The sequence below is a fragment of the Ochotona princeps genome, chromosome 16 (assembly GCF_030435755.1).
Source record: "Ochotona princeps isolate mOchPri1 chromosome 16, mOchPri1.hap1, whole genome shotgun sequence".
NCBI classification, from domain to species: domain Eukaryota; kingdom Metazoa; phylum Chordata; class Mammalia; order Lagomorpha; family Ochotonidae; genus Ochotona; species Ochotona princeps.
This window is the reverse complement of record NC_080847.1, coordinates 14,097,286-14,112,779: the sequence shown is the minus strand read 5'-3', so window position 1 is coordinate 14,112,779 and position 15,494 is coordinate 14,097,286. Positions and strand designations below refer to the sequence as shown.

The following is a 15,494-nucleotide window of genomic DNA, read 5'->3' as shown; positions in this document are numbered from 1 at the left end:
AAGGGCAGAGTGATGGCTCTCCTCCACATCTCCAAAACCAATGGACAGAGCTCTCGACCTCGGGAACAACGCCAACCTGGGCTCTCCCAGTTTTGCCAGTACCCTAATGCAGGGGTACACGGCGGGTGGAGGGGATTGGGAGGGAAGTTACTGGGCCGGGATAATGGAACCCAGGTTCTTCGTGGGTAGAATGGGAAGAACTGGTATGAAGGTCCCAAAAAGGTCCCGGAAGCCTGGGGTGGGGAGGGGATTGTCACTTCCTTACTTCCTGCTTTTTCCAGGGGTCGCTCCGCATGGGCGAGCATGGACCCCGTAGCGTCTCCCGTCGGATCCATTCTAGATCCTGCAGGTTTGGGAGGTGCCAGGAGCTGGAGGTGAATGTTAGGCGGGGCGCGCAGCAGTCAAGTAGCCACAGCTGGTGCTGCGCCTGGATGGATCGATGCGCTCGGCGCGCAGCGCTGTCCAGCTGAATGGCGGGGGGCTGGGCGAGGGCGGAGCGGAGCGCGCCCTGGGCAGGGCGGTGAGTCCCCATTTGTGGGCCGTTAACGGGGGACGGGCTCTGATTGGCCAGGTGCCCGGGGGAGGCTCCGGGCGGCGGGGTTAAGCACGTCCCCGCCGTTGGGGCCTAGGCGCCAGCCCTGAGTGCTGATCCCGTAGCGCCCACCTGCAGCCGCAGCCGCGCGCTATGGCCCTCCGTGTCTTCCCCCGGCGCGCGACGCTGCTCCCGAGTGCCCTCCTGGTCCTGTTGATGCTGCTGTCGGACCCAGCTCAATGTCATCCCCCGGTGGTGCTGGGTGAGCCGCGTGTTTGGTGATGGGTGTAATTGGCAGGGCGGGGTGCAGGCAAGGCTGACCTCGTCAGGAAATGGGAAGCGTCCTGGTGTCTTTTCACCCTGGTCAGTTAGTCTGGCTCTGGCCTTGCTGGCACTGTGGTAGAAGGGGGGAGCCGGTGGGAGGCTTGGCGGCCATTGCTCTGCCTGTCTATCTCTATACCAGGCCTTACGAAGCCTTCCATATCTCAGTTTTGGGGTTGGGAAAGCCTGAAACTCCTGTGCCCGTATTACAGAGGCGATGAGCCATCCAGCTCCCTGCTTGTGAGGGGCGACCTTAGAGATGGCCCCTGTAGTCCCCAGCCGGCCTGGAGGCCATCACCTTCCCTCCTTCCAGCCACCTGAAACCTTCCATGTGTTGTAGTATGTTACTGGAAGGCAACTCTCAGGGGGAGCAGGGGGCGAATTACTGCTTCCAAGCTGCCCACCAAGCCCCCGCTTTCACTCCCCTCTTAAACGGGTGGCACTGGCTTGAGCCTGCAAGTCTGAGAAACTAAGAAAAAACAGGGCCAGCGTTTGGGACAGTGGTGGTAAACAGATGTTGGACAATAGACCTGTACTCTGATCCCTGCCAGACTTAATTGGATTGGGATACTAAGTGGGACACTTAGTAACCTCCCCTACTTGCTGCCTCCTGAATCCCAGACTTGATAACTGTACAGGAGCCACAGTGGTTTCTCTCAGTGGGCCGGGATGACCCCTCTGTTTGGGAGGCCCGGATGGCTCATTCAGGCCATGGCTTGCATCTGCAGCTGGAGTGTTGGTAGCCAGCAACCTGAGGTGTCCATTTATACCTTGACCCCTCCCTGCCCACTGTGAGTGCTGTTTCTGCTATGAATATGTTAATAGAGTAAGGCTGGCAGGCAGGGTGGTCCCAGGAGCCCTCATCAGGCAATGCTGCAGGTGGGTGTTGGGCTCCTTTGCAGAGATGTATCTGCACTGGGCAAGTACAGAACTCTCCGCCCCAGGCTGGCTGGTTGGGTGTCGGGGAAGACAACTGGAGCTAGGATCAGGAGAAGGTTCTAGGCAGAGGAACCAGCAGCATGGCAGGAGGAAGCAAGTGTGCAGCCCAGGGTGGCTAAAATAGCATGGGGGTAGGAGACTGGTGGGATCATCTGGACTTCACCCTAGGGGCCACATGAATGGGTTGTGGAAGTGCTGAATATAAGTGGTGTGAAGTATGTGGCTTTGAGAAGTATGTGGTCTGCAGCCAGAGCGTAGCTTTTGTTTTTTGTTTTTTTTGGCTTGGCCTGGTGTTGACTCTTCCCAGTCCTTAGTGAACCTAACTCATAGCAGAGGAGTATTGGGCCTAAGCAAAGTTGCAAAGCGGTCAGAATCTTTGTTTTTTGCTGCTTCTTAGGGAGTGAGGCTGCTGCTGTTAACTCAGGATGAGCTGCATCTAGACCCAGGGCAGGATCTGATCATGACTGTCAGGGATGGGGTCAGCATTCTCCTAAGGTAGGACTTGAATGGTACAAGAAGCCGAGGTCAGAAAAATGAGCCTGGCCAGGGGAGGCGACTGTAGGTAAGCCATCCTTACCTTTCCTGGTCTCAGTTTCCTCATCTGTTAGGTGAGCGTGAGAGACATGTGGATGGCCCCTGTCTTCCAGGCACCTAGGAGTTTAGGAAGTAATCCCTGCTATTTTTAGAAGTCACATGCCTGAGCAGAGCAAGGCTTGTCTGGGTAAAGCAGACCTGCTGACTTCTTTCAGCCGCTTCCTCTTTGGTGGAGATACTGGTCCAGGTCTCTGCAGTGCCCTGCCCAGTCCCCAGGAATTAGCACCCAAGGGGGCATGCTGGTGGGCTCTTGGCTTCCACACCCACATCATGAAAGGTGGTGAAGGTGAATCTCTCCCATGCATCCTGAAGACACCATGGTAGTGCCTTGGAGAGCCCGCCTTAGGAAGGCTGGGCTCCCATGCACTGGTTGCTTGCTCATGGGTGGTTTGGCCTGGATGGAGCTGTGTTTGGGATGTATCAGGGACATGACATATGGGAGCAGGTGAGACTTGAAAGTTCAGTGAGAGTAAATGGAGTGTGAAGGACTTTTCAAGTATTTGTTTATTGTTTAGAAGGTAGAGCATCAGAAAGAGAGAAAGGTCTTCCACTCATGCTTCACTCCCCAATCTGCTACAACAGACAAAGCTGGGCCTGGGTGAACTGGGGAGCCAGAAACTCCATCCTTAATGTTGTACAGGGGTGGCATGGGTCATCTTAACTCTGCCTTCCTACACACATTAACAGGAAGCAGGATTGGAACCAGAGCAGCTGGTATTCCCTGATAGAGCATCATGATGTTGCAGGCAATGGTATACCTTTTACCCACTGTGCCACAATGCTGGCATGTGTGAAAGGCTCTGAATGCTGCACAGTGAAGCAATGAGGATGGGCTAGGGTGTCACAAGAACCCCAGGCTTCTGTGTGACCAGAACAGGCTTGCTCGGGGGGGGGGGGGAGAAGTCATACTTGGGACCTGGTCACATGTACCCTTGCCGGGCTGTGGTTGGAATGGTATGCTGATTCAGCCTGTCTCCAACGCAGGCTCACTATGGGACCTCAGAAAGCTGGCAAGTACCAGTCTAAGCTTCTCTCAGCTTTGTTACTGTCCATAATCTCCCTCCTGCAAGTCCACATTACTTCCTTTGTATTCAGTTTTGGGTTGGTTCAGTGGCTCAGTGTTCTGTTCTGCCAGCTCTTCCTTCTTTCTCTCTCGGCATGATCAAGGTGCCTGGGATGGCTGTAAGTGGAAAATCTTTGGGTTCAGACCTCAAGAGTGCATATCTAATGACAGGCCTATAGTACCCTTGGCCAAACTTTGGATGTTCTAGAATTCTGAGGGGTCTCCAAGTCCCCCCTCCTTTTTTTTTTTTTAAGATTTATTTATTGCAAAGTCAGAAATATACAGAGAGGAGGGGAAAGGAAGATTTTTCATCCATTGATTCTTCAAGCGGCCGCAACAGATGGAGCCAACCAAATCCGAAGCCAGGAGCCTCTTCCACGCCTTCTACGTGGCTGCAGGGTCCCAAGAGTTTGGGCCGCCCTCGACTGCTTTCCCAGGCCACAGGCAGGGAGTTGGATGGGAAATGGGGCCACCAGAACACAAACCGGTGCCCATATGGGATCCTGGCACATGCAAAGCGAGGACTTTAGCCAGCTACCGTGCCAGGCCCATGCTTGGGTCTCTGAACCCATGTGAGAGACTGGGAAGAAGCTGTGGGCTCCTAGCTTCAGCCTGGCCTAGCCCCAACCATTACAGCCATGTGGGTAATAAACTACCAGATGAAAAATTCTGTCTCTCCTTTCTCTAATTTTGCATGTCCAATGAATAAAATAATTAATCTTATAAAAAAATGTCATGGGGCCTGGCATGGAGGCCCAGCAGCTGAAGTACTCACCTTGAACGCACCGGGATCCCATATAGGCATTGGTTCTAATCCCGGCAGCCCCACTTCCCATCCAGTTCCCTGCTTGTGGCCTGAGAGAGCAGTCAAGGATGAACCAAAGCCTTGGGACCCTGCACCCACAACGGAGACCTGGAAGGAGCTCCTGGCTCCTGGTTTTGGATTGGCTCAGCTCCAGCCATTGCGACCACTTGGGGAGTGAATCATCGGACGGAAGATCTTCCTCTGTGTGTATCTGACTTTTCAATCAAAATAAAGAGACCCAAGCACTTAAACCTTTCTCTACTGCTTTTCCAGGCATGTTACCAGGTAGTTGGATGAAAGTGGAGCATTGAGATTCAAATTTGTGTTCCTATAGGATACCAGCATTGCATGCAGAGGCTTAACCTTCAGCTAGGTCCCAAGATCTCGTTTCACAGATGAGGAAATGGAGCCTACCACGAGGAAGTCACTTCAAATTGAAACTCAGTCCTGGGAAGATGTTCTTGTTGAAGACAACAAGGAGTTCACTAGGGAAGACACAAGGGAGTCGGGAAGAGTAATGGGCCTTCCCCGTAAATCTGCCAGGCCTCTCCCAAGGCTCTTATAGGCTTCTGTTGCACTACCATGTACCATGTTACTGTAGTAGTTTTTCTGTGTAGAAATAGTGTCCAGACCTCTTTGTTGGAGTCCCTGCTTTTTGGTCTTCCTGCCCCGGCACTGTGTTTTGATTTGAGGTGTAGAACTGTGGAGGTCTACCCAAGGTATCACTGGCTCTTGCACAGGGTCAGTGGTGAACTGTAAGGTTTCCTGACAGGCCCAAGACTCACACATGTCTTGTGTGTCCTCACAGTGCCTGGTGATTTGGGCAACCAGCTGGAGGCAAAGCTGGACAAGCCAAAGGTTGTGCATTACGTCTGCTCCAAGAAGACGGACAGCTACTTCACGCTCTGGCTGAACCTGGAACTGCTGTTCCCTGTCGTCATTGACTGCTGGATCGACAATATCAGGTGGGTGTACTGTGCACTGAGGGGGTCTCCACAGAGGCCATCACAGCCCCACTTCAAGACGAGGGTCCATGATCCATTTCTCTTCTGGGGACCTGAGGCCCTCCACGCAGTGTGCTCTGGGTTGATCTGGCCAGCACTGCCTCTGTACTCTCCCAGGCAGAACTTTTCTGCTACTTGTGTCCCTCCCCTCTCCAGTTCAGCCCTTGCCCCTCAGGCTCCATCTATACCCTACACTTGACCTTCATCTTTTCTTTGCTGTGGCTTGGCCACATCTGACCATCCAGCCACGTGTTCTTCCTGGGGCAGGCCATGCCTTCACACATGGCTCTTTCAGATGGAATCTACTTCTGTTCCCCTTGTCTATTTACTTGTTGTCTTCATTTCTCCATTTGCCCTTTGAAACCTGATCTTACTTCCTTTGTGACTATCTCCTGCCACTCCCTATTGCTCTGAACTCACATCATGTTTCCTCTTTAGTGTCAAACCATGTTTCCATGGATATTTTCCCCAGTTGAATATAGGGACTATCAATTCTAGATACAGTTACATGCCATGTTGTGAGATGGTGACGTAGCAGTTAGCAGTTGGTTCCATAAGATCTTGCAGCTCTTTTCTTGTGATGTTATAGCTGTCATAACGTTGTCAGTGTAACTCATTACTTCTGTGTGTGTGGTGATGTTAGTGTAACTGAGCCTGCTGTGCCGCTAGTTTTATAAAAATAAAGCAATGCAATTATATACAGTGTATAATGCTTGGTTGTGAGTGACATTGTTACTGGCATATGTGTTTACTTGTAATTGTTCTAGAGTGTCCTTTTACTTAACGCAAAACAGCAGGCTGTATTCTGTATGAATTCATACATCCTGAATTCACCAAGTCTCTTGATGGCCTCAAGAGGCCATGTCCAGTAATTGACCTGCCCTTCTAGGTTTGCGTAAGCAGACTCTGACAGAGCAATGAAACCACCTAATGATGCATTGCTCAGAACACAGCCCTGTTGTTCCAGTGATGTATCGCTGTGCTCACTCTCATTCAGTCTTATAAGTGACTCTGAAATAGGCGCCATTTTTAAACTTGTTTTTTAGGTGACACAGGTGAGCAAATCTGGAAGCTCAAAGAAATGATAAAATTGCTTATGCTGATTCTGCTGAAAAATGAACTGCAAAACCAGAATTCTAACCCAGAACTGTGTGGCTCTGGGTTGAGGTCTCCTTCCAAATTAAGTTCCCTAAAAACAGGAACTGTTGTCTTTTTGTTTTCATATCAATACACTGAGGAACACAGTTGGGCTTAATGTCTGCTTGAGTGGAAGGAGTTTCATGAATCCTGAGTTTTTCCCAGAGACCTGCTAGCTGCTTTTCTAGGCACCCTGCCCTTCCCGGTGGCCTATGCTTCCCCTCTGTGTGGATTGGGGTTATTTCTAGGTTGTTAATTTCTGTTCCTATTTTTGTCCTGGAGACATGGCCTTGTGTGCTGGCAGTTGGAGGTGTCTTGTTCTCTTTGTACTTGCGTATGACATGCAACATAAAACTGCTTTAGCTTTCCAGAATGATTCTCTGCATTTTACTGGCTGGCTGCTGGGAGAGTCTGTAGTTGGTCCTGGAAGGAATGATCCTGAAAAACTATTATTGAAGTCAGTGTTGGAGATCCTGTCAGCTGCCTGTGACTTGCGAAGGTCCTAGTGATCTAGTCACCAGGAACGTTAGGCTCCTGGTTTCTAGGGAGCACATTTGCTTCCTTGGTGTCGGTTGAGATCAGTGTCGTGGTCCTAGCCTTGGCACAAGACTTCTGTTCTGTCTCCCCCTTCCCCATCCCTGCATTTGTGTGGCCCCTGGAGACCCCTTTCCCTAGAGTCAGGATCCAGCAGCCCTGTGCTTGACTTTAGGCAGGGTTCTGTCAGGTAGGGTTCTGTTTTACACTGCAACTACAAAAACTGTGAGATAATAGGTGTGGTGTTTGAAGCTGCTAGGTCTATGGTAATTTGTTACACAGCCACAGCACACTTAGCAAGGGCTGGTCATGATCCCGAATACTTGGTGGTCTGTATGTCACAGCATATAGGAACTTGCCAGCCCATTCTGGGCATGTGGTTCCTGTCTTGATGGGTGATGTGGCTGGGGGGTATGATACAGGACAGGTCATGTGGACATGGTTTATTCACATCCTTCCACAACTGTATGGTTGGAGGGAGTCTGGTTGCTGGGTCCAATTCTCAGTGTAAGTAAGACTCCGCTGTCCCTACCTGCGGCTGCAACAAGGCCTTTCTCCTGTCTCGCCTCACCTGTCCCCATCCTTTGTCTAGCCTTATCCACCTTCGTATCTGCCTGTCCACAGTGCAACCACAGGGTGCTCAGGCCCTAAGGTGGAGTCCTTATCATCTTCTTTGCCCTATAGGTGTTGAGGTGGTTACAGGGGCTAGATCGATGCATATGGAGCCATGGGAGACCACAAGGATATGCTGGGACCTAGGGTCAAGTGTGAGGTCCATGGCAGAGCCAGGACTAACACTTACTTCTCTCCACCAGTTCAAAACGCTCACTCGGGTAGCCAACACCAAGGAGAAATAATTATTACCTTGGCCAGAAGTGAGCTTTGGTGGAAGTCCTTTAGGTCACTGATTTGTCCTTTGTACACTTGCCTTGTTACTTTCTTCTCCCTTGTGCCCCTGACTAAACCTGGAGATGAGGAGGCTTAAGACACAGGGTAATGTTGAGGATACCAAGCTCAGTGTCACCTTCAAGTTAACTGGCTCAGTGTCCCCTCTTGATAGGCTGATTTACAACAAAACATCCCGGACCACCCAGTTTCCTGATGGCGTGGACGTGCGTGTCCCTGGCTTTGGGAAGACATTCTCGTTGGAGTTCTTGGATCCCAGCAAAAGCAGTGTGGGTATGTAGAGCTGGGGGCTCTGCTGGACTGACAGAGTTTGAAAGGGTGTCCTGTGAGTTGTCTCTGTAGCCATCCTCCATGTGTGTTGTTCCAGTGGCTAGCACAGTCAGCATGGCAGTGTGGGATGGGCGGCAGGCCCCGACTGTAACTTTTTCTAATGCTCTGCATTTCTGTTTGCAGGCTCCTATTTCCACACCATGGTGGAGACCCTTGTGGGCTGGGGATACACACAGGGTGAAGACGTCCGAGGGGCCCCGTATGACTGGCGCCGAGCCCCAAGTAAGCACCCACCCTTGCTCATTCCCTGGGGTTCTGGGGAGACAGGGATGAGGCAGTCAGAGCTACCACTGGCCTTGGGCTCTATGCTGTTCCTGGACTTCTGGCATGTCCCAGCTCCATCACAGTCACAGCGACAGCCATCGTTTCTGGTGGGGTTGCCTTGTCCTTCTCTATCTTTCGTTCCAAGACCTCTGAGCTCTGGGGATAGGAGGGGGGTGCAGGGTGGCAACTAAGGGAGCCTTTGTTTGCTCCGTTTATGGAAGCTGGGGGTGGGCAGAGAGGACCTAATTGTGCCCACTTGGAATCTAGCCCCTTCCCCACCCGCCAGTCTGGGGTCTGACCTGTGGAATGGTCAGTGGTTCAGGCCCTAGGACTCCTCTCACCTGACCCTGCCTGGCTCTGGCCTGCAGATGAGAACGGGCCCTACTTCCTGGCCCTCCGGGAGATGATCGAGGAGATGTACCGGCTGTATGGGGGCCCCGTGGTGCTGGTTGCCCATAGCATGGGCAACATGTACACGCTCTACTTTCTGCAGCGGCAGCCACAGCCCTGGAAGGACAAGTATATCCGTGCCTTTGTGGCACTGGGTGCGCCCTGGGGGGGCGTGGCCAAGACCCTTCGCGTCCTGGCTTCAGGTAAGACTGCACTTGGCAGTGTTGGGGTGGACAGCAGGAATACTGGTCTCTGGGTGCTTCTGTGATGTACTGCTGAGCCAGTAGCCTTCAGGCCTCTTTTCCTAGGTCAGCATTCTTTTTTCCTCCAATGACATTTTTTTCTTCTTCTTCTTCTTCTTTTTTTTTTTTTTTAAAGATTTAGTGATTTATTTGAGAGACAGAGCATCAGGGAGAGAGAGAGAACATGGAAGATCTTCTGTCTCTGATTCATTCCCCGAATGGCCATAGTTAGCTAGGACTAGGCCATGCGGTAGCCAGGAGCCAGGAGTTCCATCCAGCTGTCCTGTGTAGATGGCACTTGGGCCATCGTCTGTGCCCCTCCCAGATGCATTAGCAGGAAGCTCTACTGGAATCAGAGCAGCCAAATTTCAAACTGGCATTCTAATGTGTGATGTTGTTATCATGAGTGGTAGCTTAACCCGGTGTGCCTCAGCATGGGCCTGCCATTCTTTTTCAAATATCCATTTTTCTAGAAAAGGATCTAAGACTATTCCTGGTCTCTTGTCTCTAATTGATAGCCCCTGTGATTGGTGTAAGTTTCTTATGGCGTGTCCATGGACAGGCATAACATTGGTATATAGATACTTGCTTATATAGGTATACACTTTCATGTGCGTACACCCACACATACAGCCCAAGACTCGGGCCTGAGTGGGTTTACTTAGGGTCCTTTGGAGGCACTTTCTCATTCCTTCTCACCTTCAGCCTCATTTCTCCATCCTCCACTTAGTGTAGAGAAAGTAGGCTATTTCCTGTTTAGGAACTGCATCTCAGTCTGCAGGCACAGGAGCCTCTGTGGGCAGCACAGGGAGGAAGTGGATGCTGTTCTGTCTGGGCCTGCTCACCAGCCAGTTGAGAAAGTCACCCCTGTCCCTTTCCAACCCACTTGCCTTTCACTTATTTTTAAAATCTGCCAGCTGTGGGCAGTGGCGCTTCCTGAGCTAGGAGGAAGTATATTTTCCTCTGCTAGAACTGGCTGGAGTCCCGGAGCTCCTCATTTGGGAGCTGTGTCAAGTATTTCAGAAGTTTTTATCCAACAGTCAGTAGCACTGCCTGACCTGCTTGACTAACTGACCATTATCACCAGGTAGTGATGCTGAACCTCCCAGAAGTGACTGTGAACTGACTGGACCACGGGTCCATGGCTCAGACCTTCAGAATATAGTAAGGACTCCTCCGGGCCCTCTGTGCCAGTCCAGCCTCTAACCCAGAGAGACAGATACAAGGAGCCATGGTGGCATTTGGACCCCATCCCCATCCCCTTTCAGAGGAAAGAATCTGATCAGGAGCCCTGGCAGCCCAGGAGGAGGGGTGTGCTGTGGAGAAGTGGGCATCCACAGGCCTCTGGCCTCCCTCCCCTGGTCCTAGAAAAAGCAGGAAGGGAGTGAAGGCAGGCCCAGTAGAACTGCACCCACTTCCTCCCTGCCCATGGAGGCTCCCTGTGCTCACAGAGGAGATGCAATTCATAATAGGAAATGGTAGTCTGCTTTCTCTGGGGCTAAGGTAGGATGACCCCTTCAGTTGCAGGGTTTTGCCCTAAATGTGTTCAGCGGCCACTGTCCCAACATTCCAGCCCAGCTCCCGGCAGTCTCACTGACTGGTGGGTACATCTGTGGAATGGAGGGACCCTGCATCCACCAGCAGCCTTCCTTCTTGCCCTGTCTCTAGCTGGCCTTGCTGTCCAGAGGCAGGTGGCTGGAAAAATGCCAGGGTTGGCTGATGACCCATCTGACCCTAGGAAGAGAAAAACACAGGCACAGTTCAACATGGTATAAGAGAAAGAGGAACAGGTCTCAGGGCTACCAACCCTAATTGAGTCAGTTTAGGGAAGCAAAACCAGTGCCCACACACACCCGGTTAAGTACTCCAGGGAAGAAAATGTGATAAATCACCCCAGGGTACATGTGGCCTAAAATCCCTTGAGAGGAAATGGCAAAGGGAACGACACCAGGTTTGCAAGTATGGTTTCTAGACATTGACAAAATAAGACAAAGCCGCCGAAGCCAGGGCAGGGATGGGAGTTACAGTGGCAGAGCAGAAACGAGTAAGCGTTGGCTGGACCTCTAGCCCAGGGTCTGACAGCCTGCCTAGTGACAAGGCCACCTGGCACCAGTAAGCAAAGTCTCATTGGAGCTCTCCCCTTGCAGGAGACAACAACCGGATCCCTGTCATTAAGCCCCTGAAGATCCGGGAGCAGCAGCGATCTGCCGTCTCTACCAGCTGGCTGCTGCCCTATAACTACACCTGGTCCCCAGAAAAGGTGTTTGTGCACACACCTGCAGCCAACTACACGCTGCAGGACTACCGTCGGTTCTTTCGGGATATTGACTTTGAAGATGGCTGGCTCATGCGGCAGGACACAGAAAGGCTGGTGGCCATGACGCCCCCTGGCGTGCCACTGCACTGCCTCTATGGCACTGGGGTGCCGACGCCAGAATCCTTCTACTATGAGGCATTCCCTGACCATGACCCCAAGATCTGCTTTGGTGACGGCGATGGTACTGTGAACTTGGAGAGTGCCCTACATTGCCAGGCCTGGCAAGGCCGCCAGGAGTACCCAGTGTCATTACAGGAGCTGCCAGGCTGTGAGCACATTGAGATGCTGGCCAATGCTACAACCTTGGCCTACCTGAAACGGATTCTCCTCGGGCCTTGATTGCTACACTTGGGCAAGATGTGCTGGAAAACTTGGCCACGAGGCCTTTCCTCGGCCTCCAGGGCTGTCCTGGCCAAAGTCTGTGACCAATCATTCAAAGACTGCGTGTGTCTCAGGCCTTGAAGCATCCACCCTGGGGAAGTGCTGTTTCTTGTCCTTCTTCCGTGGGAGTGAAAAAGAAGAAATAAGTATAAATTCAAGGAACCACGGATGGGAAGAATACTGCTGATGGAATCGTGACCTCAGGATTGGCCCTGTGGGGTGGACTGGCTGGCAGCTGCAGGGCCCCAGTCTGCAGGGCCACGCATTGCTCCTACTCCTGTGGCCTTTTCACACTTGTCCATCAGGCCCAGGCCCCGATGCCTTCCTGTGAGGGATGATACAGAGCTGTCTGTGGTCCCTGGCCCCTTAGGTGACCCCTCCCATGTAATGGCCACAGGTTGGTCTGTCACCGGTCATGGGTGGCCAGAGCTGCTGGCTTCCCTGTGGCCAGGACAGCATGGACCCCCCTGCAGGCAGGGCTGGTTTATGTTCTCCAGGGTTCCTGGGCCCAGGGCGATCATTCTACTCCTACCTCCCTGACACTGAAGAGCGTATTAGCTATGCTTGGGCAGCAGATGGCTCCCCTGCATCTGGGGGCTATGTCCTGGCAACACTGAGCCTGGGCTGAAGTGTTGACCATGGTATGGAAGCTGGCACCCTTCACCTGGTACTGTGGTTGAAGGAGTGCCAGGCCCAGTGCCATGGCTTTTAGGTACTGATGAAGAAAGGGAGTACAAGGAAACTGCCAATAGCTGCTCTCTTGCCAACCCCACCATCACATTGCTGCCCTGGCCAGGGTTTCTCTGGCATCCAGTAGAGCTGGCACAGGGCTGAGGGGGTGATGAAGCGCCTCCCACCAGGTGGTGGAGTGGTATTTAGTATGTAGGGATCAGCCCAGAAACTATAGTGGGTTACTTGAAAGATCAGGTGCTATGACACCCCCTTGAGGTCTCCTGTTAGCTCCAGGGAACCTGCACGGTTTTTTCTATGGAGAATGTAGCCCTGCCTTGGTGGCTGTGGGCTTCTGCCGGGCAGCTGGCCAGGGTTTGGGTCCAGGCCCCCAGTCAGGACCCCAAAGCCATCTTTGGGGACTGTGCCATTTTCCCACAAGATGTCTGTGGGGCTGGATTCTCCCTGATCCCTAGATGTCCAGCATCTGTCTCTCCCTCTCTAAGTATGCTTTACCTTGATTCTGGCAATAAAAGTATTCTGGATGCTGTAAGGTATCCTAGCCTTGGCTCTGTCCTGAACATAACTGAGAGGTGGCGGAGGTGCGTGGGGATCGGAGAGGTGATCAGTCAGGAGCTGGACACTCACGGGGGCTCCATAACTTCTTCTTTTTTTTTTTTAAAGATTTATTCATTTTTATTACAGCCAGATATACACAGAGGAGGAGAGACAGAGAGGAAGATCTTCCGTCCGATGATTCACTCCCCAAGTGAGCCGTAATGGGCCGATGCGTGCCGATCCGAAGCCGGGAACCTGGAACCTCTTCTGGGTCTCCCACGTGGGTGCAGGGTCCCAAAGCATTGGGCCGTCCTCAACTGCTTTCCCAGGCCACAAGCAGGGAGCTGGATGGGAAGTGGAGCTGCCGGGATTAGAACCGGCGCCCATATGGGATCCCGGGGCTTTCAAGGCGAGGACTTTAGCCGCTAGGCCACGCCGCCGGGCCCAGGGCTCCATAACTTCTAACAAAAGTGTGGCCTCTGTAGCCTTCTTTAGACTCTGTCTTCCTGTACCTTATCCTTAATCTTGCCTGGTCAGGTGCCCCTCAGAGGTGGGGGCAAGGACAGTCCTACAGGTTACTCTGACTGGACTCCGCTTCCCGATCTCTTTCTTCAGTTTGTAGTTCTCAACATTCTGGGGACTTGGATGCCACCCTTCTTTGATTTTCTTTTTTTTTTTGAAAAGCAGATCTTACAAAGAGAAGGGGAGGTAGACAGAAAGGTCTTCCATCCTTGGTTCATTCCTCAAATGGCTACAATGGCTAGAGCTGAGCCAGTCTGAAGCTGGGAGCCAAGTGGCCGCAATGACCAAGCTGCGCTGATCTGAATTCAGGAGCCCTGAGCCTCTTTCGGGTCTCCCATGTGGGTGCAGGGTCCCAAGGCTTTGGCCTGTCTTCAACTGCTTTCCCAGGCCACAAGCGGGGAGCTGGATGGGAAGCGAGGCTGCTGAGATTAGAACCAGCGCCCATATGGGATCCCAGCACATGCAAGACAAGGACTTTAACCACTAGGCTACTGTGCCGGGCCCATGTTGTTCGATTCTTACCTACATTCTTTTGAGATATTGAGGGAAGAAGAGACCAGATAGACTGGTTACAGAGACCAAAATGGACAGAGATGGGCAAAGACAGAGTCCAAGAGAATAGGTCAAATAAAAACGGGAAAAGTGAGTCTGAGATGGAAATATTCATAGGAATGGGGTCCTGGCTCGAACATTGTGCAGGACCCAGATCCTGTGAGCCTTGCTAGCTTCTACGCTTTGGTTCATTCAGGACCACTAGAGGGCGCTCTAGACCTTCTCATGGTACCAGCTATTAGCCAAACCTGGAGGGTAGGGTGGCCCAGAGAGGAAATGAGTGTGCCTGGGGATACGCATGTCCAGCTGAGCGCTGGCCTCTATGATAGGATGACAACAGGAAAGGAAGCCCTAGCCCCAAGCCCTGCCTTACTCCAACCTTTCTCAGCCCCACTGCCACCCTCAGGTTTACAGCCACAGAAAGAGGACCAGGAGTTAGAGCATGATTCAGGGCCAGTTGACCCGGGGGCAAATCCTGGCATTGCCAGCTCCAGCCATGTCTTCTGGGGGTGCCTCCTCTTGACTTCACTGCATCTCTGGTTCTGCAAGTGAAGAATGGACACAGAATAAATGTACCCTGCAGGCAGGGTCCTGAGGCTCACTGGTGATGGTGATGAAGACTATGCTCAGTGTGAGGACAAGTGGACTGACGGCCAGTGAGTGATCACGTGTCCAGGACTGTCCCTCTGCCCAGACAGAGGCTGGAGGAACTGCTCCTGAAGACAAAGGGTCAGATTGTACTGATGGGACACACATACCCACTCACACTTAGAGAAGGTGTTTATTGTAACAGAAGAGGAGGTTAGATCCACAGGTCATCTCAGGCCTCTAGGAAGAAAGCTGGGAAGGCCTTTGGGCGTCCAGATCTATTTTAGGAACATTTACCCTGTGGGGCCAAGGCTAGAGGAAGTGGGGCAGGGACTGACTGGGAAGTTCAGATGGCTGAGGAGAAAACCATGGTCTGCAGGTCCTAGGAAAGGGAAGGGTCTGCCTGGGGGAGGGCAGGGATGTGGGTGTAGTCTGTGGCCAGAGGATGGGCATTCCTGGGCACTGCTGGGGACAGTACTCTCCGGCCCAGGTCCTTGAGACGTGGACAAGAAACGGAGTGGAAGAGCCCAGGTTTGAGGCTGGCAAAAAGAAGCCGGGCGCTGTCTACGTTTGCCTGGATGCAGGTCTGAGCTGTGAGAGTTCAAAGGGAAGTCCTGGGGTGTGTATCTTCTCAGGATCCCACCGGAGAGTCAGCTTGTGTGTGACCCAGATGGGGTCCCCTGGGCAGAGGGCTCAAGCCAATGGTCAGTAGGAACGTGGGGTGGGAGGTTCCCTTTAGAGCTTCCTGAGGGAGGATGCTGGTGTGGAAGCCCTTGGCGAAGCAGGGCCGGGTCGGGACCAGCATGGCTGAGCCGTCACGGCTCGTGAGGGGCCCGGTGAAGCCAG

At 52.6% G+C, this 15,494-nt stretch overlaps 1 protein-coding gene across 1 annotated transcript; it reads left to right on the top strand.

Annotated features, from left to right (window-relative positions):
• Positions 1-583: 583 nt before the first annotated feature.
• On the top strand, positions 584-12,985 carry PLA2G15 (phospholipase A2 group XV). Its single transcript, XM_004584173.2, has 6 exons — positions 584-794; positions 5,063-5,219; positions 7,990-8,108; positions 8,289-8,387; positions 8,798-9,022; positions 11,209-12,985. The coding sequence occupies exons 1-6, from the start codon at positions 686-688 to the stop codon at positions 11,715-11,717; spliced, it is 1,218 nt and encodes a 405-aa protein (XP_004584230.2). The 5' UTR covers positions 584-685; the 3' UTR covers positions 11,718-12,985.
• The last annotated feature ends 2,509 nt before the right edge of the window (positions 12,986-15,494 follow it).